General features: G+C 35.6%; 1 protein-coding gene across 3 annotated transcripts in view; it reads left to right on the top strand.

Annotated features, from left to right (window-relative positions):
• PRKG1 (protein kinase, cGMP-dependent, type I) overlaps positions 1-25,668 on the top strand; it is a 1,208,869-nt gene that overhangs the window by 1,062,580 nt on the left and 120,621 nt on the right. For all 3 annotated transcript variants that reach the window (XM_004680887.2, XM_004680888.2, XM_012723496.1), the window contains exon 8: positions 3,148-3,213. In XM_004680887.2, the coding sequence (XP_004680944.1) occupies positions 3,148-3,213 (66 nt within the window). The remainder of the gene's footprint in view (positions 1-3,147; positions 3,214-25,668) is intronic.

Below are 25,668 nucleotides of genomic sequence, written 5' to 3'. Positions count from 1 at the left end.
GGAACTTCTTAGATTTGAGGAAAAAACATTAAGAACTCATGACAGAGCAAGGTACTATGTTGAATCACTGAAAAGAATCCACCTTGGCAGGAAAGTGCACATATAAAGAAGGTACTTAAGAGTATTGTACTGGAAATTGAGGAGACTTTAATAACAGTTTTAGAATCATAAGAGAATGTGTAAGAGAAGTAGATTGAAACATATATTTCTATTTCATGTATTAAATGAGATTTGTATGAATTGCTTAATTATAGTTCCTGACATATAATACATATTCAATACATAGCAAACACTATAATCCATTGTAGTGGACTATCGCACATTGAGAGGACAAGTGGTACTTTGATTATGATATTTAAAATGTATTAACACTATTATTTCCTATGTGCATATCATTTTAAACTCTTGAAAAATCAACAGTTGTTTTCCTTGAATAGCAAAATTCAATGAGAAACAAGTGGAAAGAAATGCCACTTAAAAGGTACTAAAGATACAGAATACCTAAAAAATGTTAGCACCCAAGTGAAGAAAATTAAGAAATGATCTATAAAGACATAAAACTAGATCTGAACAAGAGAAGCATAATACTGTATTCTTTAACAGAAAAATTAATATCAGGAAGTTTTCCATCTGAAACGAACCAATAAATTCTACTATAATCCCAGTGTGGATTCCCTTACAGTGCAAAAGTGAGTTTAAAGTCTGCATAAGTACAAATGTTTAGGGATATTGTCAAGCTGTTTCTTCAAATGAATATGGTAAAGGGAAATTTGCTTTATCAAATACTGAATGGTAGTAGTGACTGTACAGATATTGTAATTGTAATATATTTTGTCTTAGAAATAGTGAGTTTTTTATTATGAAGGTTAAAACAAATTCATTCACCTCACTTCAACTTTCACTACTACTTTTATTCTGTAAAGTAAAGCACACATACTGCATTTTATGACAGCTTGTGCTTATATACAACAGAAGTTAATTTCATATTTTAATATAATCCTGTTTTTTTGCATCTCCTATGTTTCCTAGTACAAAATTGTACTTGATATAGGTGTACAGCATGCAATTCATGAATTCATAAACAAAATTTCAGTTTCCTTTCTGGATCAAGGTATCCTAAATTTAAAATCTAGAGTGCTAGTGCTTTTTTTTTTATTTTTAGTAAAGTTTATTTTTGTGATTGTTATGGAGTAGATTGCTGAGTTTTTTTTTTTCATTTTTTATAAAAGTACCATTGTTTTACTTCCTTGTTAACATATTTTTTAAAGATTTATTTATCTATACAAGAACTGGGGTGCAGACCAGAGATGTAGGAGGTGAGAGGATTCACCAGAGACAGAGTGGGGAGCAGAACAGGCAAATCTACTGAAGTATACTGCTGAGAGGAGCAACAGACATGACTGGAGAAGGCTGCTGCACCAAGTTGTGTCACCTCCCTGGCCATGGATCGAACACAATAGTAGCTGTGGATTGCTTCATAGTGCTGATTTTTTTTTTAAAGATTTATTTATTTATTCGTACAGAACTGGTGTACAGGCCAGAGATGCGGGGGGTGAGAGGATTCACCAGAGACAGAGTGGGGAGCAGAATAGCAGAATAGCAGAATAGACGAAGTACACTGCTGAGGGGAGCAGCGGGCGGGTCAGGAGAGGTCTGCCGCACCATGTGGAAATCCTCCGGGGCAGGCGGGAATAGAACTCATGCGGAAGCGGCTTTGGCTTCTCAGTGCAGTGCTTTAACCAGCTGTACCACCAGGGAGGGCCTCATAGTGCTGATTTTTAGTCCCTTGTGCTACCAGGGAAGGCCCCTTTGCTAATATTTTGACAGTATAAGATTTCTCCTCTCTGCTGTGGTGACCTTAGATGCCCTACCAACAAAGCAGCCATGGGCTTCCATAATAGTCCATTGTACTCTGCCCACCTCTCTCCCACTCCCTCTCCACATACCTCATTCTATAGTCAACTTTCAAGGTTAGTCTTCATCTCACCCTTTGGTTTCTCTATATAACTGACACCATCGGGCTTTAGTCTTTCACTTTCTGGATTAGTTTTTCCATATTGCAACAAACAGCATGAGTTTATCTTTTTTGATCACTGAGTAATATTCCAAAAATATTATAATCTTAACAGCATGATAGAGCAACAGCAAATCTTTTCTATAAATTAGAAAAAACAGAGTTCTGAAATATAAGTGAGAACTTAATGTGTTAAAAAAACATATCTGTCAACACTTTCATACACCTTAACAACACACTGAAGGGAGAAGTGGTGTTTTGATTATAATTTTTAAAATGTATTAACACTGTTATTTCCTATGTGCATATCATATAAAGCATTTCAAACTTGTATTTACCACCCCATTAACATAGACAGTTTATTGCACTGGGTAAAGAGTACATTTTGAAGTATAACCTAGAAGCTGTAATGTTTGTATGACTATGGTACAGTTAAAGTTTTTATAAGCTCAAAATAAAATATGAGTGATAATTTACTAACTCTACCTATGACCAGTGGAAGAGGAGATAAGGCAGATCTGTAAAGGTCTAAGAAGTTAGTTGGTTGATATCCCTGTACAAATGAGATGCTTTTGAAGAGACAATATGTATTTACTTCAGTTGATGTGTCTACCAAAAATTCTTGAAGAACTATAAGGTCTGGTATAGATGAATAACTGTGCATTATGAATTGCAAAAATATTAATCACATAAAAACAAGGTTTCTAAGGAAATAATTAAAGTAGATCCATTGTTCTCAAAGTTGTAATGATAACTTAATGACAGTGGATTAGATGCTTAAGTTCCTTAACTGTTTCTTCAGTTCTTTTAAAAACTTTCATCTCTTTATGTTCATTACTGTCTTTATCATTATCTGATAAATCCATTAATTCCCCAAAGAGCACAGGGAATGATGATACATAATTTTGTTTCACTTGTGTAGATGAAACTTTTAAAATTAAAACTATTGGGTTACAGCTGTAGGATTTACTGGATTAATGATCAGAGTAAAGGCACAGAAATTTGAAACATGAACAAAGCTTAAGCCTGGATTACTCAGAAAAGTGTATATAATTTACTGTTTCTTTGATTCATCACAATGAACACTTTCCTTTGATATTAAAGATCATTTTACTTCGCTGTTTTTCATACAGGGAGGATGTGAGGACAGCAAATGTCATTGCTGCAGAAGCTGTGACCTGCCTTGTGATCGACCGAGAGTAAGTCCATTTTTTTTTATCATGCATATTGCACCCTTCAGTCAATGACAGGCATAAGTTTCTAGAATTAGATACCAACACATGAAGCGAGTTCTGTACTTGATTTGTATTCTCTATTCTTGATAGTGGTTGACTCTGCTGTTCTAGCTTTGGAATCTTCCATGAAGTTTATTACCATGATGGATTTCACCTGAGTTGATTCATTTGCAGTTGAAGGATACTGTAACATTATAGGGATATATGAGAATTAATGGCACCTTTGAGAAAATACCAAGTATTTTCTTTCTTTTTTTTCTTTTTACTAAGGAGGTATACTCAGGGTGATGTTGATAATGGTGGTGGTGATAAAGAAGAGGAAATAGATTATTTCTTGATCATATTTTAGTTATCTCCTCTATTCTTTCATCTTCAGACTCCTAAATATAAGCATATAAGGAGGTCACTTTTGGACAAAGCATCAGAGCTGGACATAATCATGTATTTTGAGCTGCTATAAGTTTCTTTCGTTGTGACTATCTCTACTCCTTCTCTTCACTATTGCTTGCTAGTTTCATTTTCTGAAACTTTATGGCTTAAGATGACTGCAAATATCAGATTAGTGAATCTTCAAGAGCATAGTTAAATACATAGTTTATGGATACTGTCCACCATATTTTTTCCTCATTGAGGTGGTTATGGATAACTTTATCAGGAAAAACAAGTATCTGATCCAGGAGAAGAATGTACAGCATTCATTTCAGAAACATCATTGGAGCTAGAATAGTTGGTGATGAAATTAATAGGGCAGATATGATGATCCAGAATGATGACAAATTGCCTGGAAGGGGAATAGGTCATCCTACTAAAGAGGAGAGTGAAATGTTTCGACATTTAATAGCTTGATAAGTTTCTTGGTACATGATAAAACCTACGTTAACCTAGTCAAAGAAATGAGATGATTGGGAATTTGTGGCTTTATCCAGTTAAACGACTTCATTTAGTTTACTGAGATTCTGAGAGATGAAGCATCAGCAAACAACAAATACATGTACTTTGTTCTAAATTTCTTTTTTATTCAAATCAAGTCAGTGAAATGGGAAGAGAGGGGTTTTATCAGATAATGCTCCATACTTACATCTTGATTCTACCATTTTATAAGAAAATGACCGAATTGCTTCAATTATAAATCATAATTTCCCTCTCTGCAAAAGGGGATATTACTCAAATTATAAAATTGGTTTGAACATCAAGCAGTCTAGCAATAAAAATGGATCACAGTCAGCACAGATGTGTAGCAAACACTCAATAAATGTGCCCTTCCTCTTAGAATTATTTTTTCTCTAACCAAGTTGTTTATCTTCAGGAATCTATACAGAGAGGATACCATGAAAGAGCCTAGATGATAAACATAGAGGAGGCAGCTTGAGTTAGTGTCAGTACTTTTATAAGAGAAGTTGGGCTTTCCACCAAATGTTGAATTTAAAGCCTAAAAAAAAAAAATACATATAATTGAAGGATCCAGTCACGAGTCTGTTGCTAGTGCCTGATTTATGGACAGTTGGGAGAATACCAGGGCTTTGTCCCATGCAAACAGATGGTAGACATTAGAACTGTCAACAAAAGGAGCTTCCTTCACAAATTTACAAGCAAGGTACCATGTTGCATAAGCCAGTGATTATGTTTTAACATTCCAGAGGGAAAACAGGGGAATATTATTATAACTAATCATGCATGTCAGAAATTATTTTTTTTAATGCGTTCATTGACAAACTAGAAAATGATGAACAGATACATGGTACCCTCATAAAGCATCCTGTGAGAAAGGTTTCTTGCAGCTTAGTCATTATCTTAATAACTGTGCAGTGATTCCAAAATTTGTGGAAATAGACTGAACATAGTATTACTCGAATAAACAGTGCATTTCCATTTATATAGTTTTTGGATGTATAAAAAAACATGTCTTATTTTGGAATTCATAAAACTAAATATAAAATTAAGGTTATTACTGTGTTTTGTAATCAGTTACACATGAGAAGGTGTTGATAAAGCTAAAATTCAAATAAGGAGGATTATCTTTTGTAAGGGTGAGATCATTGTTAAAGATAGTAATATCACTTCAGGAAATATTTTAAAAGCTACATATTTTCCCCCAGGAAATTAAGATCTAAGTTAGAATCCTAATTATTTTTATGCCAAGTTGTGGCATAAAAATTGAAACATTTTTATGTTGATTGGTAATAACAGAAATCCAGGCTCTCTGTGTGTGTGTCCCTCCCTATCCACCTGCTATGCTGGCCATCAGTGGCACTTCTTGATATTTAAGCATATTGTTGAGCCACTTTTGAAATTGAGACAAAATCTAGGAGCTGGAAACCACAGTCTAACCTAGAGGTAGTTCAGATCACTGGCAATGATTAAGGAGGAGGACGTGTGTCAAATAGCAGATTATAGATCATTGCAAATGGCGAGCCTAGGGAAGAGTGGGTAGTTATATTTCAAGTTATTAAGTTTTTAGAACTACAGTTGTTTCTTGTATAACAACATCCTTTCTATATATTTAAAAGAGAATCAAGATTCTAGTCACTGAGCTAATCACTAGGAAGCAACTCTAAAGCTAAGGCTGGCTTCAGCACCCATATAAAGTAAGACTAGTAAATAGGCTACCAAGAGAAATTGAAAAGACAGAAAAAGTCACTTGATTTAGTAAACTGAAGACAGTTTTTAAACTGAAGTCTAACTAGTAAAGGCCGACTGGGAAATTTTGACATTTGTTCATTAAGACAGGTAGTAGTGGCCCTCCCTGGTGGCGCAGTGGGTTAAAACACTGCACTGAGAAGCCAAAGCCACTTCCACATGAGTTCGATCCCCGCCTGCCCCGGAGGTGACCACATGGCGTGGCAGACCTCTCCTGCCCGCCCGCTGCTCCCCTCAGCAGTGTACTTCGTAGATCTGCCTGTTCTGCTCCCCACTCTGTCTCTGGTGAAGCCTCTCACCGCCCCTGAGCCTCTGGCCTGTACCCCAGTTCTGTATGCACAAATAAATAAATCTTTTTTTAAAAAAAAAAAAGGTAGTAGTGATTGCCTGTGTCCAGGGTCAGTTATTTGGACTATGGAAATGAACAAATTACAAATAAAAATAGGTTTAAAAAGTGAACATCTAGGATCAACACAATTAGTGAAAAATCTGTGTCTGCACATTTTAAATGTTTTACTGCTGTTTCTTTCTTTCTCAGATCCAGTAGCAAAACCTCATGTCTTTCTAGTCATCCTGCCCTGTCTGTGTAGTCTTTCTCCAGGCTGGTGTCTATAGTATCGATGTCACATCTGCATCAGTCTCCAAAGGCAGGGCTTCCAACATGGGTATTCCATTAGCAATGACTGTCAGGTGTTCAACCCCAAGGATGAAGAAAAACAAAAAAGTATTTAAGAAAGGATAAATCCACTGGATTCATTCTGTTCTTACTGCTCAAATGGTGGATCCACCAAGCAGGAAAATGGGAAGTTATTTATATCAGGACTCCACATGTCAGAGGAGATAGAAATAGCTGGAGAAAATGCTATTCAACTTTGTTCCGGTTGGTGCTCCAGGTGTTTCTCATAAGAATTATGATGGGTGTGGGGGAGGGGGACAGTGTAAAGCTGCCCAAGTCACTTGCTCAAGATACCTAAATTATCACTAAACTGCTTGATGCAAATAATAGTTTGTAATGGTAGGGGTTTTCTAAATAAAGTCTGCAAGTATAAAGATTTTAGGTCATGAATTAAACCAGGGATAGCAAAATATATTGTATATGGGGCCAGAGAGTAAGTATTTTATGCTTAGTAGACCAAATGGCCTTTTCTGAAACTGCACCATAAGAAAGACAATAAGTAAATTAGTGAACTTGAGTGTATACCAGTAAAATTTCATTTATGCATATTGCAATTTGGATTTCCTATTATTTTCATATAGTAGAAATTTCTTGTCTTTTGGTAAATTTTTTACTCCCACCATTAAAAAATGTAGCTAGTCTTAGCTAATGGTCAAACAGACATTGGGATCAACTTGGCTGAGGTCCTATAGGTTGCTTAGTCTAGAATTAAACGATATTAGAGTTGAGTGCTCCCCCTAGTGGTATTATTTTGATATTTCACCATGCTTCCTTTTTTTTCCAGATACCCTTTCACTTCAGTTCCCTGGTATCCTTCACTTTACTCTTTGGCAGGCAGTATCCTTTCCCGCTATCCGACAACACTCTATCATACATCCTGCCCCTGTCCAACATTCACCCTGCCACCCTTTTCTTTGGTATTGATCTCTGTGCATCTTGATTCCCAATTCCTAACTGTGTTCTCTCGGAATTCATTCCAAACTTTGCATTAACTTGTTAATAGCTAATTGGAGATTAAGATGGTTTTCTGCAAAAGTTACTGACATTTTCATGACCTACCCATTGAGGCTAAAAATTCATGACAATCCAAAAGTTTTAGAATATCATGTGCCGTGGAGTGAAAGGAAGATTAGGAGGGGAGTTTTTAGGGACAAGGAAGCTTTCAGCTACCAATCTACCCCACGGGCCAGGTTAGTTCCATGAAATCCCTTGTAACTAGCGATCTTTATTTCTTCTTGGGTCACCTGTGTCCTTCTTTGTATCTAGCTTGCCAATCTGTGTCCACATGAGAGGACTATAGGGACGCCACATGTCACATTACCTGTAGTCATAATGCTTAACTGAAAGTGATAAAATATTTTACAACCTCAGTGTTTTCCTACAACCTAAGTGGACTTTATCCTGGTTCATTTTCCAGAATGAAATTGAGGGTGATGGGAGGATATTGGCAGGCTGTTCATAAGATTACAAATATGTCTTTCTAGAATAATGTGATCATTTGGGCTTGTATTTTTAGTACAGATGTTACTGATCAGCGGTGTGTCCAAAAAAAAAAAAAAAAAAGAATTACTAAGCTGGAGAGAGAAAATTCAGAAGTTTAAAAGAAAGACAGTAATCTATTGGTTCAGTTTAACGATATGAATTGAATTATAGCTTAGCAGAGCAAGCATGATCTATCTACTAAATAAGCACAGGTCCAGCAGAAGGGGAGTACAGTCAGAGGCAATATTGTTGTTTAAAGTCATGCAGTGGGGTGGGTAGGACAGATACTTATCAGGTGTGGCTATTCTAGTGTTTTTGAGTGGTAGATCCTCCTATTGCTACCAGTCCTCATGAAAATGATGTATAGTGTTCATCACTGGATGCCCTTTGAGAAAACTTAGTTTTTTGTTTCACCTATTAGAACTTACTGGTTACCTACCATATATTACCTACTCAGGGATCTAGACAAATGTAGAAATACTGTATTACTTAGATACTATGCTACTTCACAGTTGTATGGGTAACTCCCAGCTCTAATATTTTAAACCCTCCTCTTTGCCCCCAAGAAAGTTACAAAGTGGAACAGTATTTTTTTGGGAACTCCCGACTCTGTTCCAAAAAAAGGAATTCTAATTTCATGAAAATGTCAGTGAGACATTAATCAAACTCTAGTGCTTTTTTCTTATAAAGACATGGCAAAATATCTGAATGGTGATTGAATTAGTTAGAAAGTCATTGCATGATTATAAAAGTGCTCACGTATGTCATGGCTTTACAAACTTTTTCATTATAAGACAAAATAGAAAATATTTTCAGCTTGGAGGGCCTTACAGTTTCTGACCCCCAAAATTAATTCTGCCATTTGGCCAATGTCTGAAATCTTTATTAAAACTCATTTTTATTTTATAAACAAAGAAAATGAGGTCAAAAAGAGTCAAGTATATTCAAATCACACTATTCTCTTAAAGAGTTAATCAAGATGCATGATGTAGTCACATTTTAGCATTCTAATGCATTTGCTTTTAATAGTTTTAGAACTAAATGAGATATTTTAAACATTTAATTTTTTCTCCTATTTTCATGTTTATTTTATTTATACATAAAATTTTTTTTAACATCATTCTTCATTTTGTACTTCTTTTCATCTTGGTTGCAATCCCCATGAACTTTCCACCACCAATTCACCGTGTGCTTTTCCCACCCAGTTTTTATCTTATTCCCCTCTCTGCCCGCATAGAATGTCTCTGGTTTATAGTTGTTTGTTGATTTTTTTTTTTTACTTTATTACAGTTGCTTTTTTCCCCCGATCCCTTACACTGCTATGAGTTTTATTGGTTTGCAAGACTGTAAATTTCAAGTTTACAGTATCTTATCCCGCCAACTGTCTATACCATCAAATGACCAGTTGACTTCCTTTACCTGTCCTACTGTTCTCCTCCCCCCAACCCCAACACCATTCTGTCATCACAGTCTAATGGTTTTCTTTTTTTGTTTGTTTTGTTACTTTCCCTTCCTCAAATAGTATTTGTGTTTCTCCTTATTTCACTTAGCATAATTTCCGAAGGTTCATCCATGTTGTTACAAATGGCAACATTTCATCCTTTAATAGCTGAGTGGTATTCTACTCTTTGCTTAAGTTGGTGTGTATGGTTATGTATGTGTGTGTGTGTCTGTCTCACATTTTCTTCATCCAGTCATTTAGAGTCATGTGCATACAGGTTGATCCCATATTGTGGCTATTTTGAACAGTGTTGTTATGAATATTGGGTTATATATGTATCTCTTTAAGTTAGTGCTTTCATACTTTTGGGATAAATATCCAACAATTGAATTGCTAGGTGATACAGTACTTCTGTTTTAATTGTTTTTAGTAACTTCCAGTGTTTTTCACAGTGGTTACATTCTACATTCTCACGAGCAGTGTATAAGAGTTCTTTTAGTCAACATCCTTGCCAACACTTTATCATTTTGCTAATAGTCTTCTGACAGATGTAAGATGAAATTTAATTGTTGATTTGATGTGACAGACAAAAAATAAACATCTTTTCATGTATCTGTAGACCATCTCTTGAGTTCTTAGGTTAAATACCAATTTAGAACATGTGCACTTTTAAATCTTGTGGTATATTTTTCTTTTGCTATGCATTTTGTTAATATATTTTGAATTTGAATCCCACCATCTGAAATATATTTGTAAATCTTTTCGCCACTAACTGAATGAAATCTTGAAAACCTTTTCTTTGAATCCTCTAGTGTATGGGAGCAGTGGGTAGGTCAGGAGAGATCTGCACTCACTACTTCCCCATCCCCCTGCACCTCTATCCTGTAGCCCAGTTCTTGTATGCATGCATGCATGAACACACAAACATACAAAAAAAAAATCTAAAAAAATCCTCTAGTTTAGAAATGAGAAAGATAAGTCCCAAAGGGGATATGAATTGTGTAAGCTCTTTATTACTTACACGGTGGGGTTACAACACAGATGTGAGTGGAAATTTCTCCTAATTATTTCACTTAGTATGGCCTGAGCAGATCTTCTGACATCTGCTTCAGTGTTTTTTTCACCTGAATTGCCTATTATTTAAATTACCAAAATTAGGTGCATTTTTTCATTCAATAAACATGCATGGACTATCCACTGTTCAGTGCTGTGATAAAGAAAAAGGTACAAACATAAATTGCTTACTTTAAGAATCTCTGAATCATACAAAATGGAAAACTAATACCACAATATAGAAAAATTCACAGGGAGAATTGATGCTTAATGAATTGAGCTAAAACACTTATATTGAATTAATTCTGAAACTAAATCTGTAACTCCTAAGGAAAAAATGGGCAAACTCTTTGTGTCCAAATTATTCTCCAAATGCTTTCCCATCTCACATCAAATCTCCAACATCCTCACTAAATATTTGGAATTACTGAATTACAATTGCAATATTGTGAGTTTAGTTAATTTCATCAAAATAAGAAAGGGTCTATTCACTCTATTCACTCTCTTGACTTTCTGTGGTTTTCCACTGTGCTGTCCCTCACTTCCAGAGCATTGTGGAATGATGAGCAACATCATGGCCTACCCCTAGTCCTGGGATACACCTTCTCCCACCAGTGTGACAACACAAAGCATCTTCAGATAGAGCCAGATGTCTTTGGGGCGGGGGGAGGGGGGTCAAAAATCACCCACAGCTTGATAGGAAACAGCCATGAATTCCTGGACCACGGTGATGTGCTATGAAGTTGTGCAGGCAGCATTTGTAACAGAAACACCCTGTAGACATTAAGGGAAAACTCTTCATTGGAATATAAATAAATTCATGAGAGGAATCGTGGTGGGAAGCTACTGGCTGCTTCGTGTTGCGGGCCTCCTCTATTATAGGAGCTGGGCACTGGAGAAGCAGCAAGAATTTACCAAGCAAAGGGAACCTGAGAGCAAAACCCTGTACTCTTGCAATGTTTCCCCAGTGCCCTCTGCTGGCAGTTTCAGTGCAGGCAAAGCAAGAAAAAAAAAATGGCAAATTTAGTTAAATGGGTAAATTTAGAGGTTGTAGGCAATAAATCAATAAGCTAGCACAGAATCCAAACCAGATCCTGTTCTGGGGTCCAGAGGTGTTAAATACAAAAATCTTTGTCTGATTTGCAGTAACTCCTGATTAAACAGATGCATAACATACCATGACAAATGACCCTTCTGGTATAAACAAAAATGCTTGGATAGAACCGAAGACAGAAATGTTTTCTGCCTATAGCATCCCTGATATTTGGTGGAAAAAAGTGATAAAGTGAGTCAAGCTATGAAGTTTCTGAATTTTAGAAGTGCAGGGAGAGTTAAGGTCACTCCAGTTGAGGGAAGGGAATAGACAAGGATAAGGAATTTGTAATGACCACTGTACAGTAAGTAGGGGCCTACCTGGCAGCCCAGGGGTTAAAGATAGCACTGTCTTGATATCACCAGCCACTGAGCACAAGTACCATCCCTGGCCAGCCCGGAAGCTGGCCTGCAGACCTCTCCTGCTTCACCTGCTGCTCCTGCACCCCATTTCTGTTTCTGGTGAATCCCCTCTCTCCCCTGCACCTCTGGCTTACACTCCAGATCTTGTATGCATAAATAAATATATATTTTAGCAGACCATGGTATAGTAAAGAAGTGTAATATAATAATAACAACAGAATTTATGGATCAAATTATGGGACACTTAGTGACAGGTGGCATGCTAGGAGTAAGGTTGGAATGAAGGGATGAGAAGAGATTATACCGAAATATTTCAAACTAAAAGACTATGGATTTTGTTGCCTGGGCATTGTGTGACAGGGTCGTTGCTATTGTGGTTTGCATTTGTTTTTGAAGGAGGTGGAAGATTGATTCTAATAGAGAGGAACTGAAGCAGAGAGATTGTTACGAGACTCGGTAACAGCTCTCGCATTGCCTACTACAGTTTAACTGTCTAAAGTGTAAAGCAGATTTAGGGAAATAAGTAAATGTAGGTGGTAAGAAAGAAATGTGTCTCTGTTAGACAGCTCAGTGGATGTCTATTACAGTTGAAGAGTCTGGGAAATAAGGCATGTTGTGATGGAGATAACTGGTTGTTAGGGATGTTCAGACAACCTAAAATGGTACTAAGGTATTCAGATGTAGATGTTTATTGGTAATTAGAAATGAGTTTGTTTTTTTCCCCCTTGATAATGACATAATGTTAATTCATGTTACAGTCTTCAATTAACCAATTTAAAATATTATAATCACAAATTTGATTTTGCTAATTGGGAATATTTTGTTTTATACCAGTGAATAAATCGCTTTTCCCCCTAGAAGTGATTAAATCCTTTCATTTTTTTCTTACTGATTATTTAAATTAAGCATCTAATTAAGAATTGTTAGAAATTCAACAGTGTTTTGGTGATTCAAATTATTGTGTGAATGAGGGGAAAAAAATCCGAACAATTTTGGTTATTAAATGTGAAAAATCAATCTTATATTTCTTCAATTAGAATTGTAATATTTACAATAAATACAATATTACAATTTACAGTTTGGGATCCTCTTTAAAATTCTTTTGTATTTTTTTTTTTGGAGGGGGTGGCAGGGTTTACAATACTTACATTCTAGAGATAAAAGATGGAAAGTTATCTGGAATATTTTCTGACAATCTTTACAGTCACTTTTAAAAAATCAGGGTAGGGCTCTCTTGGTGGCACAGGGGTTAAGTCTTAGCTCTGTCAAACTGTTCCCAGGCACTGCAGCTTGAGTTCAATCCCCAGCCACGGAGGTGACCCACATAGCACTGTAGACCTCTCCTGTCTTACCCACTGCTCCCCTCAGCAGAATAGTTCAGTAGATCGGCCTGTTTTGTCCCTCAATAGTGAAGCTAGTGAAGCCCCTCACCCCCTGTACATCTGGTCTACTGGTCTAACCCAGTTCTTATACGCATAAATAAATAAAAAAATCTTTAAAAACACTTTAAAAAGCAGTGTAGTCATTAAGTTTAAATACTGTCTTACACAGTCACATTTTTTTTTAAGTAGAGTTATTTTGCTTATTTTAGTAGACATAGTTCCCCAGTGAGACAGTTTTTACAGGCTCAGCTGGGTCGTAAAGAACTAAGACTTTTCTTTTATTTTCAGTATCTAGCAGTTGGTATTCATTTTGAAACTCATAGCAGAGATGCACGAATTGGATTGTATTAGCTATGGTAACAGTGAAATCTTGTTTCCAGACTAAGCTTTACTCATAAAGAAGGACCTTGCAGCATTGACTAGTTTGGTAGAAGTGAATGGTGATGTTATGCATAGCCCTGCTAGTAGTTTAACTAATATTAAAATAGAAATTAGACCAGTATGAGGAAATCATGGTTGGGGATTTGATAAGGATGATGTAGTCCTCCCATATAAGCTGGAAATAGTATATTTTCATATGATAGGAAACTCACTTTTGCCAAAGGAGAGCTTTTATTTATTTAAGTTGCATTTTTCCTCACAGTTGACTTTTTCTGTTTTTTTTTTTTTTTTTTTTACATTTTATATAATCAATTTCTAGGGATAAATATAATTGTTTACTGACAAAAATTGGAAAGCACAAACATAAATACAATCCCTCCATTCATAAGAAAGTATTACTAATATTTTGTATATCTTCTTAGTAGTATATGCTGCCTAAAGTTTCCCTATGTTCTCTACATACAAAGACAGCATTAATACACATATACATCACACCACACACTTCACACATAGATAAGTATGGAAGTAGTAGGTAGAAAGATAGACAGGTTTACACTGTTATTTTTTGGACTTGTGCCAAATACAAAGCTAGTTGAGATACTCTGGCATGCATGCTTACATACAAAATACATACAGACATTATCTCTCTTATAGGAAACATGCAAAGAATACCCTCTATTTAAAGATAAATTTGTCTCTAAAAATGAATCAATGAAAGAATGAGTGAAGGCAAATTTGTCTCTCGAAAACCAAAGTGTAATGTTGTAAAATTAGTATGGCTTATAGAGAAATTGCATTTGAACCTAATTTTCAGTTATTAAAACCCAGTCAATCACATGACATTTCCACATTGGATTAGTAATTTACCTTGCTGATACAGAAACAACTGATAAACATAGTATGTCTCTTAGTTTGTCAACTATGGTAGGAATTTAAGTTTTTTTTTTTTTTTTATTTTGCTAAGAATCCTTTACATGTAACATTGTTCCTCTTTGCAACTCCTTGAGTTACTCAGTAGTGGAATTACTGAATCAAAGGACATGAAATTTTTTTCAGAGTGTTGTCCAGAACCATAATACAGTGCACTCGCCAGTGGCAATGGTGAAAACATCTGATGTTCTCTGCCCTGGCCCGCTTGACTTTTGTTAAACCCATCTTAGCTCAGGGCATGAAAAATATAACAATTCTAGTATAATTAGTGTAATTGCTACATGAACCTTAGTTACTGACTTTTAAAACTTGGAAGACTGTTTATTCTGCAGTGATAACTTAAAGAAGTCAACATCTAGAGAAGAATAAACCATTTTAAAGTCTTCAGAAATATATGATAAGTAACTTTTCTCTAAAACACCAAAGGCCAACAGGATACTTGAAAGAAAGGGTAGATAGGCAAAACAGAAATGGTGCAAGAGACTGATTTCAATGTGGGCTAAGAATTATGACTTTAGATATACTTTCATTTATAGATGGTACAGATATGTGGTCAGTGGGAGTAAAGAAGAGATGAAAGTCAGTGTATGAATTTTCTGAGCATCCAGACACTATAATTTTGTTTTAGAACTCTCTCATCCCAGTTAATTCTTACAGTAGCCTTTGTGTAGGGAAAATGACATCAAAAGAGTCTAGCAGGAGACACCAAAGATAAAAGAAGCTCAATGACTTTTTCAGAGTCACATATCTCAAGTAGAATTCTAGGGTTGTCTGACTCCAAAGCCATGATCTGTCATTTTCTTTTTAGCCTCATGCTTTCATACCAACAAACTGTTAGTTGATAATTTGGATACTACTGGATGAATATTTTTCAAATTGTAGAGTGGGAGAGACTGAACCCAGGAGATCAGATATGAGGCTTCTGAAGTAAAGCAGTTTTAATGGGTTGAATAAGGCAGTAGAAATATCGATGACAAGGAGGGAAAAGTAGAGATTACAAAGGTAGATTTGATGAATTTGGGTAAAAGTGAAAAATATATAACACCAAAATTTGACCTGTATTACTGGTTAAATGATGATGCGATTAATGAAGATAGAGGACTGAAGAGCAAGTCTTGATAGAATTTGGTTTATGCAGCTAAGTCAAAATTGAGTTTGAGGTACCAGTGATCTATGTAATATTGAAAAATGATAGAAGGATGTATTTGAAGAGTTCAAAGGTAGAGATTTGAAAGTCATTGGCCTGCACAAACTAAAGTCTTAATAGCAAGTTATATTTTCTGGGCGCACTTAAAGAAACAGGTAGTTAGTGTTATGTAAGAATTAGGGTCTGGTAAAAATCATATTGCCTGGGACAAACCCCAGATGAATCACTCTGTAGTCTCAGGCAAGGAACATATGATAACTTTAAGTTTTTACTTTTTGTTTTGTTTTGTTTGTTTTTTCAGCCATGACATTGACAATGTGTAGGCCACTATACCAGTCACAAATGGGTATTCTAAGAACATCCAGTGGTAGAGGTGAGAAATTCTGCTAAACATCCTAAAATACACAGAACAGGTCCCACAACAAGAGCTATCTGAAATCAAATGTTAATACTGAGTTTGAGATAGCCTGCTGTAAAAGTTCTAAAATTTCAATTTATTTCATAAATTCAATGAAATAATTCAGGGGAAAAAAATCACGATTGATTATATAATAAGCTGTGTATAATTTAGGAAAATTCAGTTGAATGGACAGCTTCCCTTGAAGTGATGACAGAGAAAAATGACACAAGCTGAGTAGAAGCACAGAAGAAGAGAAGGAGGATCAGGAAAGTTAAATGTCAAAATAAGAACATAGTCCAGTGCAGTGCTGCAGGTTTGTGCTTCCTTGCTTCCACTAGAGAAGATGGCCAGATGGGAATGACCTCATGTAAGTCACTGTAGATGGAACCTAGCTAGAAAAAGACCAGTAGCAGATTAAAACTGCATATTGCTGATCACCAGAGTGAGAAGTTGTAATAAGAGTGCAAGAAAATTGGTAATAGAGTGCCTGACTGCCATAGAGAATTAAATGAATAAATGAGGATGAGAGATAGGAAATGAAACTTTTTCACAGTGATTATTTCATCACAAAAGACAGTTTGGTGTTTTAAGAGAAAGAGAACATCCTTCTTGAAGACTTAAAGGAATGGAATGTCTAAACAGAAAATGAAAAATAGGATATATTGTAATTCCAAGAAGCAAGAGTCGAGAGAGAGATAAAAGAGTATTCAGGAGGAATGACAGGATTTTTGCTTTGGAAGTTGGGGTATTTCCTCTGGGAGAGAAATATGATGAAAATGTCAGGATCTTTTAGGTCCAGTTAAAAATAAAAGGAAGCCAATAATGTAACTGTTTATAAATTTCTCAAAAATTACAAATAAAAATGTTTTAAATATCCCAGATATACTAAAAGTATCATCCATCTAAATTACTACTAACTACTACATTCCTGTTATAAACTAAACTATGTCCCCAAACACATGTTAGGTATAGGTATCATTACATTTATATAACTAGGTGTTCTTTCAGCTTCATGGATTTGTCTATTCTCTTCCTTCACCAGGTTAGGGAAGGTTTCCTCTTTTATTTCTTTGTAAGTCTCCTGTTTTGGTTTTTCTCTCTTCCCCTTCTGGAATATGCTTTACATTGGGTTGCCTTTCCCTAATGTTGTTGAATATTTCTTGAAATTTTTCTTCAGTTTTTCCTTTATAATTCTCTGCATTCCCCTGTCTGAATGCTTTGTATATTACCATCTTCAGAGTTACTGAGTCAGTCTTCCGTTTGGTCTATACTGCTTCCAAAGTTGCTACTCTTCTGTTGATCTTTATACATCATGCCTCTGTGTGGCAGTTGTTTTTTAAATAATATAATAGTTTATTTTTTACATCATTTTGTGCCTTTTTCCATCTCAGTTGTAATCTCCATGGGCTTCCCATCACCAAATCACCCTTGTGCCATCACCATAGTCCATTGCACTTTCCTCCCCCCATGGCTTTTAATCCCATTTCCCATTCCACCCCCATAAAATGTCTCTGGTATATAGTTGTTCATTATTATTATTATTCCGCCCCCACCCCGGTCCTTTATACTGCTTCTATAAGTGAAACCATCTGTTCTTTGACCCCTTCAGCTCCATCCATGTTGCTGCAAAGTGCATATCATGGCAGTTTTGTTGTTTTTTTAAATCATGGCAGTTTTTAATTCTGAATATGATCATGATAAAATTTCATGTATTTGGGGAGTTTGGGAAATTTGTTCTCTCCTTTTGGTGACATAGTCACGTGAGGATTCAAGATGCCATGTGTTGTATTTCCTTGTCCAATTTGCAGCTTTTCAGTTTGCCCCTTCTTGGAGGTTGCAGAATTTCTGCCTTTCCAGTAGGTGGCACTATCATTTTTACTTTATTTTTTTAGGTTTTTTTTTTTTTTTTTCCCAGCTGTATATAATTATTGCTGTTTGACATTTGGGGACTCCGTTACCTCTAGGGGAGAACTAATCTGCAGCTGCTGCATGGAGATGGTCCTGGAACTGTGAAGTGTCTGGTGAAAGTTCGTGTGTGCTGACAGCTCAGTTTGCTGGCATCTCTGATAGTCCTCTTTCGGTATCTCTGTGCATCCTTCTTTCTTGGTCTCCACATCCACACCTCTGAACTCTGAGTGCTGTCCGTGCTTTTTGCACGGCCAGCACCAGTCTCAAGGTTAGGGCGTGGCTGCAGCTCCATTTAGCACACTGTCTACTTCACGGGGAACTTAGGTGCTTAGTGTGCTCCAGCTTCTCTATTTGTCCTTGGCAGTCCCTGGTTTCCTCCACATCACGCAGCCTTCTCCTCCCCAGGCCTAACAGTCTGAGGCTAGCACCCCGTCAAGATGTTATTGCAGATTCCCTCTCCTCTCCACTCAACTTCAGTTGTACGCAATTGAATGGCTGCAGTGTTTCAGTAGGCGTGGTCTGTATTGGTCTCCTTGGCCCACGGTCTGCTTTGGTCTCCTTGGCCCACGGTCTGCTTTGGTCTCTTTGGCCCACGGTCTGCATTGGTCTCTTTGGCCCACGGTCTGCATTGGTCTCCTTGGCTCATGGTCTACTTTGGTCTCCTTGGCCCATGGTTTGCGCTGGTCTCTATGGCCCATGCTATACTTTGCCCATGAGGTTCTAGTTTTGCCCCAAGTCCTGAAGCCTTTGGGCCCAGTGCTCCTCTGGAAAACTTATTCCTCCTGAGAGCAATAGAGGGAACCTCCTCAGACACTATCTTTTCCAAGGTCAATATCTATATATATTTTTTAAAGATTTATTTATTTATGCATACAGAACTGGGGTACAGGCCAGAGGCTCAGGGGCGACAAGAGGCTTCACCAGAGACAGAGTGGGGAGCAGAGCAGGCATATCGACGAAATACACTGCTGAGGGGAGCAGCGGGCGGGTCAGGAGAGGTCTGCCACACTGTGTGCTCACCTCCGGGGCAGGCGGGGATGGAACTTATGTGGAAGTGGCTTTAGCTTCTCAATGCTGTGCTTTAACCTGCTGCACCACGGGGGGGGGGGGGGGGGGGGGGGGGGGGGGCGGGGGGGGGGGGGGGGGGGGGGGGGGGGTGCTCAATATCTATTTTTGATAATCTGATAAAAAATCAGACAAAAAGAGATTTAATACTTAAATTAGTCACACATAAAATAATGTCCTCTACACCCACTCTCTTGTTTAATATAATAATGAGGTATTTTTTTGTAAGGGAAATGAAACCTGAATCTGGCATACCATAGCAATAAGCTCTTATTTTCCTCTATTGCATAAGTGATAAACTGTCCCATGAAACTTGATTTATAATTTTTTTTTCTGGTTTTAGTTGAAATTTGAAAGTTGTGCTACATTTTAAAATCATTGTATTCAGTTTTATTCTAGTTGGGATTCATAGATATAATTTCCATTAGAGTATAAAATAATTATGCTTATTCACTGTGCTATATATATGTGTGTATATTTATTCAAATGTAAATTGTTACATCTTTCAACCACTTTGCTCATATTTATACCAAAGTAGTTTGATTAGCAGCCAAAATTTAGATGAGGATTTTTTTTTTTGACTAAAGCTTCTGGTATTAAAAAGTCATCATTCAAATAGGTACCTACTCAGAGAACTTTATCTCACATACTTGGACTTTCAATAAAGACTTGCTTCAAAAGTCTAAACTGTTTTTTTCTATCTGCTCCTCATCACACACACAAAGTTGAAAATAGGTAAATGGAGGAATAAAGTCATCAATCTGTTTATTAATATCAAACTGTGAAATTTCTTAAAAACTGGATAATACTTGAGCTCATGAATAGTTACTGATTAATAAGGTTTTGTTGAACTCATGGAATTTATTTCTACTATGGGAAAAAGTATAGCTATTTAAATAAAACAGATTTTAGAAAGTGATAAATGCTGAGATAAAATAAAAATGGGTTAAAATAGCAAAAAGTAACAGTAAGGGTTTGGGGAAAGGCTCTTTGCTGGTCATGTGAAGAAGACACACTAGAAGTGAGACTGAATATTTTTGAGAAATAACCATGCAAAGATCTAGAGAAATAATGTTTGAGACAGAGGACAGAAGTCCTGAGTCCAGTGAAGGTTAGTGTATCCTGAGACCAGAGGAAGCCTGGTAGAAGTCAGAGGTTGTGGGGTGTGGTACAATCTGATTTATGTTTTTAGTTTTCTCTGCCTACTATGTAAGGATGAGTGGTGTAAAGGAAAAACAACTACTGTAATTCCCAAGAGAGAAAATAATTGCTTAGACCAAAGGGGAATAGAACAAAAGGGACCCTTTTCAGATTCTGAAGGCAGAATTTACATTTATTATTGGATTACATATGGTGGGGACAGTCTGAGAGGACGAGAACCATCTGAAGCAAAGGTCTGCATACTTTTTATGTAAAGAACCAGAGAGTAAATTTTTAAAATTTTCCACAGTCTTTGTTACAACTACTCAACTCTGTTGATATCTATAAAAACAGCATAGGTAATATATATAAAAGAGTGAGAGTAGCTGTGTTCCAATAAAACTTTATTTACAAAAACAGGAAGTGGACTAGATTTGATCTAGAGCAATAGTTTGCTGACCTCTGGATTAGTACATGAAAGAATGAGAAAGTGATTCTCTTTAGGAAAGCATTACCTTTCAGAGGCTAACAGATGCTGTGAGGTCCCAGCAATTCTACCTTTCAAGATGATTGGTTAATTAGATACCTTGCACCTGATGGAAAGAATGCTTTATTATCTGGGGAAGTCCTTCCTCCCAAATGCACCTCCCAAGTCCTTTCCCACATAATCTGGAGTAAGCAAGTAGATGCCCATATATATGGTAAGTTGATTTCTACCTCATGTTGAGGAGATAGAAAAAAACAGTTCAGACCTTTGAAGCAAGTTGTTATTAAAAGTTCAAATATATGAGATAAATTTCTTTGGACAGGCACCTATGTGTGGTAGAAGTCTTAGCAAAGGCAGGCTCATGGATTTGGTATATTCAATAATTTTTATCTCTCATGCTAGCAGTCACTATATTGGTTATGAAACTGTTCTTTTTACAAATATTTTATATTGGAATCAGTGTACTAATGTTTGTACAAAAACATTGTCTTTTATTCATCTATCTTTCCTCTAAAATATAGAATTTGTGCATTTTTCAATGCAGAAAATTGTTCATTAAATATAGGATGATTAGGCTCATAGAATGGGGATATTTAAAAAAAGTTTTGACATCAATGACATAACTAATTTATTAGTTACTGGGTGTTTCTGTGGGCAGGAACTTCACTAGCACTACGGACATGTGGTTAAAATCCCCTAGACATTAAATAATTCAGTGTCTCGTGAAGGAGACGTACAAAAAAAAAATCAAAAAGCCAAAAACAACAACAAAAAAAAACTATCAATTCCAGGACTGTGTAATAAGTGTTCTGAAAAAGCAGCCATAAGGTTTAAGTGGAATTCAGAAAGAGGTGTATAAGAGAGGGTAGGAGAGATGGAAATAATCTTAAGACAGTGCTTTTTCAGGGAAATGGGTGTAGGACTAGTTTAGTTTTAACTTCTAATCTACCATGGACAGAAGGTTTTATAAAATAAGTACTAAAAAGGAAAGAAAAGTCATAGGATAAAAGCCTACATATTGAAATTTTAGATTGAACAAATAAAATTACATTTCAACAAAAATACTAAGACTGATAATATACAAGATGAAAAAGAAAAGAATTACAAAAGGCAATTGCATTTGGCAATGAGAGTGAATGTGTCTACTGTAATTGAGAATGGCTTTTATACCATTTTTGTGGTCTTAGCAGTGTCAAAATTTATGAGATAGCCATTCTCTGTCCTAACTGCAATAGCTATACTTTCAATAACATTGTGCCTGTAAATAGATATCGTTTTAAATATTTACATATATATATATGTGTGTGTGTGTGTGTGTGTATGTGTGTATATATTACATCATTGTTTACAGTTTTAGCCTGTAATATGCCAAATGTGCCTATTTCTTCCTAACTTTGGATTGATGGAGCCACTTGCTGGGAATAGTTGTAGATAGACTGTTTTATACACTCAAAGCAGTACAAACTAGGGCTACATTTAAATTATCATTTGATAAAAGTTAGATTCTATATGCTTTTTACAATTAGCAAACCAATATTAAAGTATAACAGATTTAACATCACCTTCCTGAGTGTAGCATATGTACCAATTATTTATAGATTATCCCAAATATTTCCACCTGCTTTGAAAATAAATAGGCTCAAAAATACAAGCCTATTGTCTTGAATTTAACAACAGTGTATAATTACTCTAAACAATTCTTAACTTCTCTACCTAGTTCTTCATAGACCAAGAAAAGTTTACTGGTCATACTTTGAGTAGCACTAGTCTACAAAGGATTTCTGAATACAGTCATGCTTTAGCAAGGTTAAAATTATATATAGAATCTTTTACATAACTTTTAAATAGAATATTAATAAGTAAAAAAATTGCTTAGAAAAAATACATCTTTTAAAAAGTTTTCTTTCATTACACTATTAAAAATTTAACATATTCTTAACATTTATACTTAAATGTTAACGTTTCCATTAAAAATACTGATAAATAAAACATCACAAATATTTAGCATACATTTTAATATAAGGAAATATAAGAATGAGATAATTTAGTAAATTCATATAGGTTGTTTCAATACGATTATGTATTTTATGTGCTTGATTGGAATTTTTACCCTTCATTTATCTATTATGTTAGTTATTTGTATGTGCACAAATACAGTTTCAAGTAAGTATTAGAAGAATACTGTCCCAAATTTGAAATACATTGAAAATATCTAAAAGACTGTGCAAAGTGTAAAAGATGTACTTAATTTTGGGTTGTAGAATTAACAGTATTTTTTTTAACCTGGATTTTTGTAGTGCCTTTCAAATTTGCATTATATTACTATTGGGATCAGGAAAATAAGCTAACCTTAATATTCAAAACTAGATGTTGTCATTTGACTAATAAAATAAACCTACTTAACTCAGCAGGGTTCAACCCTGGAGAACACTAACTAGAGCAATTTGACATACAAACCAGCACTACATATAGTTTTTTGTTTCTCAGAAATCACAGTAAAATGAGGGGAACCACTCATTTCTTTGGTCATTAGGCCAATGAAGATCATTATTTTGAAATTTTGATTTTTTTAAAGCATAGAATTAGGAACTAGTTTAAATGTTTCCCTCTTCTAACCATTTTTTCTTAAGGTATAAGGATCCTCCTCAAAAGGAAAGACAGACAAATGTCTAGCACTTTACAAATATAAAGGTATATAGTAAAAAAAAAATCAAAAAACTGCTCATATATGTGTCAATGCATTGTTTGATGCTACTGTCAAATATAATTTTGAATAAATGACATTTTATGAATACTACAGTCTTCATTTAAACATTTATCCACATCTTCATGCTCCACTTTGTATTATAATTTCTTTATTTTTTTACTGTAAGGCAGTAAATTCCTTGAGGGAAATCTTAATTTCTTTTTATGTAATTCAGGTTTACAAATTCTGCTGGAGTTCAATATAAAATAATGTCAAAATTATGAGTTTTGTCAGAAGTACAGATAATGTTTCACAGACATTTTGCTTAGTAATGTTGAAGTATGAGCAATTGTTTCTGGCTTAATATTTCACTTTTGATTTTTTTTAAGATTTATTTATTTATGCATATAAGAACTGGGGTACAAGCCAGAGGTATGGGGGTGAGAGGATTCACCAGAGATGGAGTGGGGAACAGAAAAGACAGATCAACTGAACTACATTGTTGAGAGGAGCAGTGGACAAAACAGGAAATATCTGCTGTGCCAAGTGGGTCACCTCCCTGGCTGGGGATTGAACTCATAGCTTCATATGATAGTTTCATAGTGCTGCACTTTAACCCCTTGCACCACAGAAGGGCCCCACTCTTGATGCTTTTTGACATAAAATCCTTAGCTGTTAAAAACAGGTTGTCTTCTATTTAAGGATTAATGAAGACAATGTTTTATGTTTTTGAAATTTTCAAATTGTAATTTGAAATGATTCTGTTTTAAATAATTTTATACAAGGGTTCTAAATACTACAGTGGAATAGAAGGTGGGAGATCATGAGACGTAAATCAACTTGTATATATATATATATATGTATGTATATACATATATTTGTGTATATATATATACATACTTGTATATATACACACACACATACAAACACACAGACATATATAATTGAATACATACATGACTTCTAAAAATTACTTGGTGCTCTGTAAAGTAAAATAAAAGTACTGTTACTTTTTAGCAGCAGGAAAATACTGATATCTGATATTTGAACTGCCTTTCTAATAATTTAATAGCCTATTTCTCTGTAGGTGAAAACTCATCATAACACAACCAAAGAATAAAATTATACACATTTTAGACACACCACTGAGTAATCAGTTCCCTTCAGAAGGATGTTTTGCCTTTATAATGAAAACATCTTAATAACTGAAATTACTACCCGCTGAGTTACTGTCACTATAATGTTCTAAAATAGACAAATTTCCTAGAATTAGAATCAGTCTTTTAGCTGATACTTAAGAAAATTTTCTGCAGAAGGCTTTATTCTTGATGTGTAAGATCTTTTCCCTTCCTTCCTCCCAACTCTGTCCCTCCCTCCTCCCTTCCCTCTTCTTTCCTTCAGTCTGCTTCTGAGGGAAAGAAGCTTCCTATCTTCTGTTTCCTTCTATTTCCAAATATCTGCAAGTGTATTTATACAACCAACATTAAACATAAAAGGGATTTCCCATTTGCTCTTATTTCTGACCCTACAAATTTAATAACATTTTCTCCATCTCCTTATACAATTCCGTCAAATCTTGTGAAAATTTCAAATGGTATTTCACATCCTAAGAAAGTTACAGAAAGGGCCTCACACAGTGTGCATGGAATAACTCTCGCTGGTCAAATGCCCTGAATGAAACAGTTCTTCCTAATAATGATCCTTCATTTATTTTGAAATGAAATCTAGAGCTTATCAGAAATTGGGTATTTTAACATGCTATAATTCAGACATGAATTGTTTGTTTAAAAGAGAATGAAGTGATTATCATTTATCTCCTATATTTTTTATAACCAATAAATAATATTTTACAATAATGACTCATTTGTTGAAGTATTCAAAATATTTTGTAATAATCCTCTTCTAAATTAGAACAAAAGTCTTCTTCAGGTGTTAAGAAATGTCATAGATGCCCTCCCTGGTGACGCAGCGGGTTAAAGCACTGCACTGAGAAGCTAAAGCCACTTCCGCATGAGTTTGATCCCCGCCTGCCCGGGAGGTGACCACATGGGTGGCAGACCTCTCCTGACCCGCCCGCTGCTCCCCTCAGCAGTGTACTTCTGTGATCTGCCTGTTCTGCTCCCCACTCTGTCTCTGGTGAAGCCTCTCA

The sequence above is a fragment of the Condylura cristata genome, unplaced genomic scaffold (genome assembly GCF_000260355.1).
Source record: "Condylura cristata isolate star-nosed mole 26May11 unplaced genomic scaffold, ConCri1.0 scaffold00011, whole genome shotgun sequence".
Taxonomy (NCBI): domain Eukaryota; kingdom Metazoa; phylum Chordata; class Mammalia; order Eulipotyphla; family Talpidae; genus Condylura; species Condylura cristata.
Note: the sequence above shows the minus strand (reverse complement) of the source record. Positions and strands in the feature narration are given on the sequence as shown.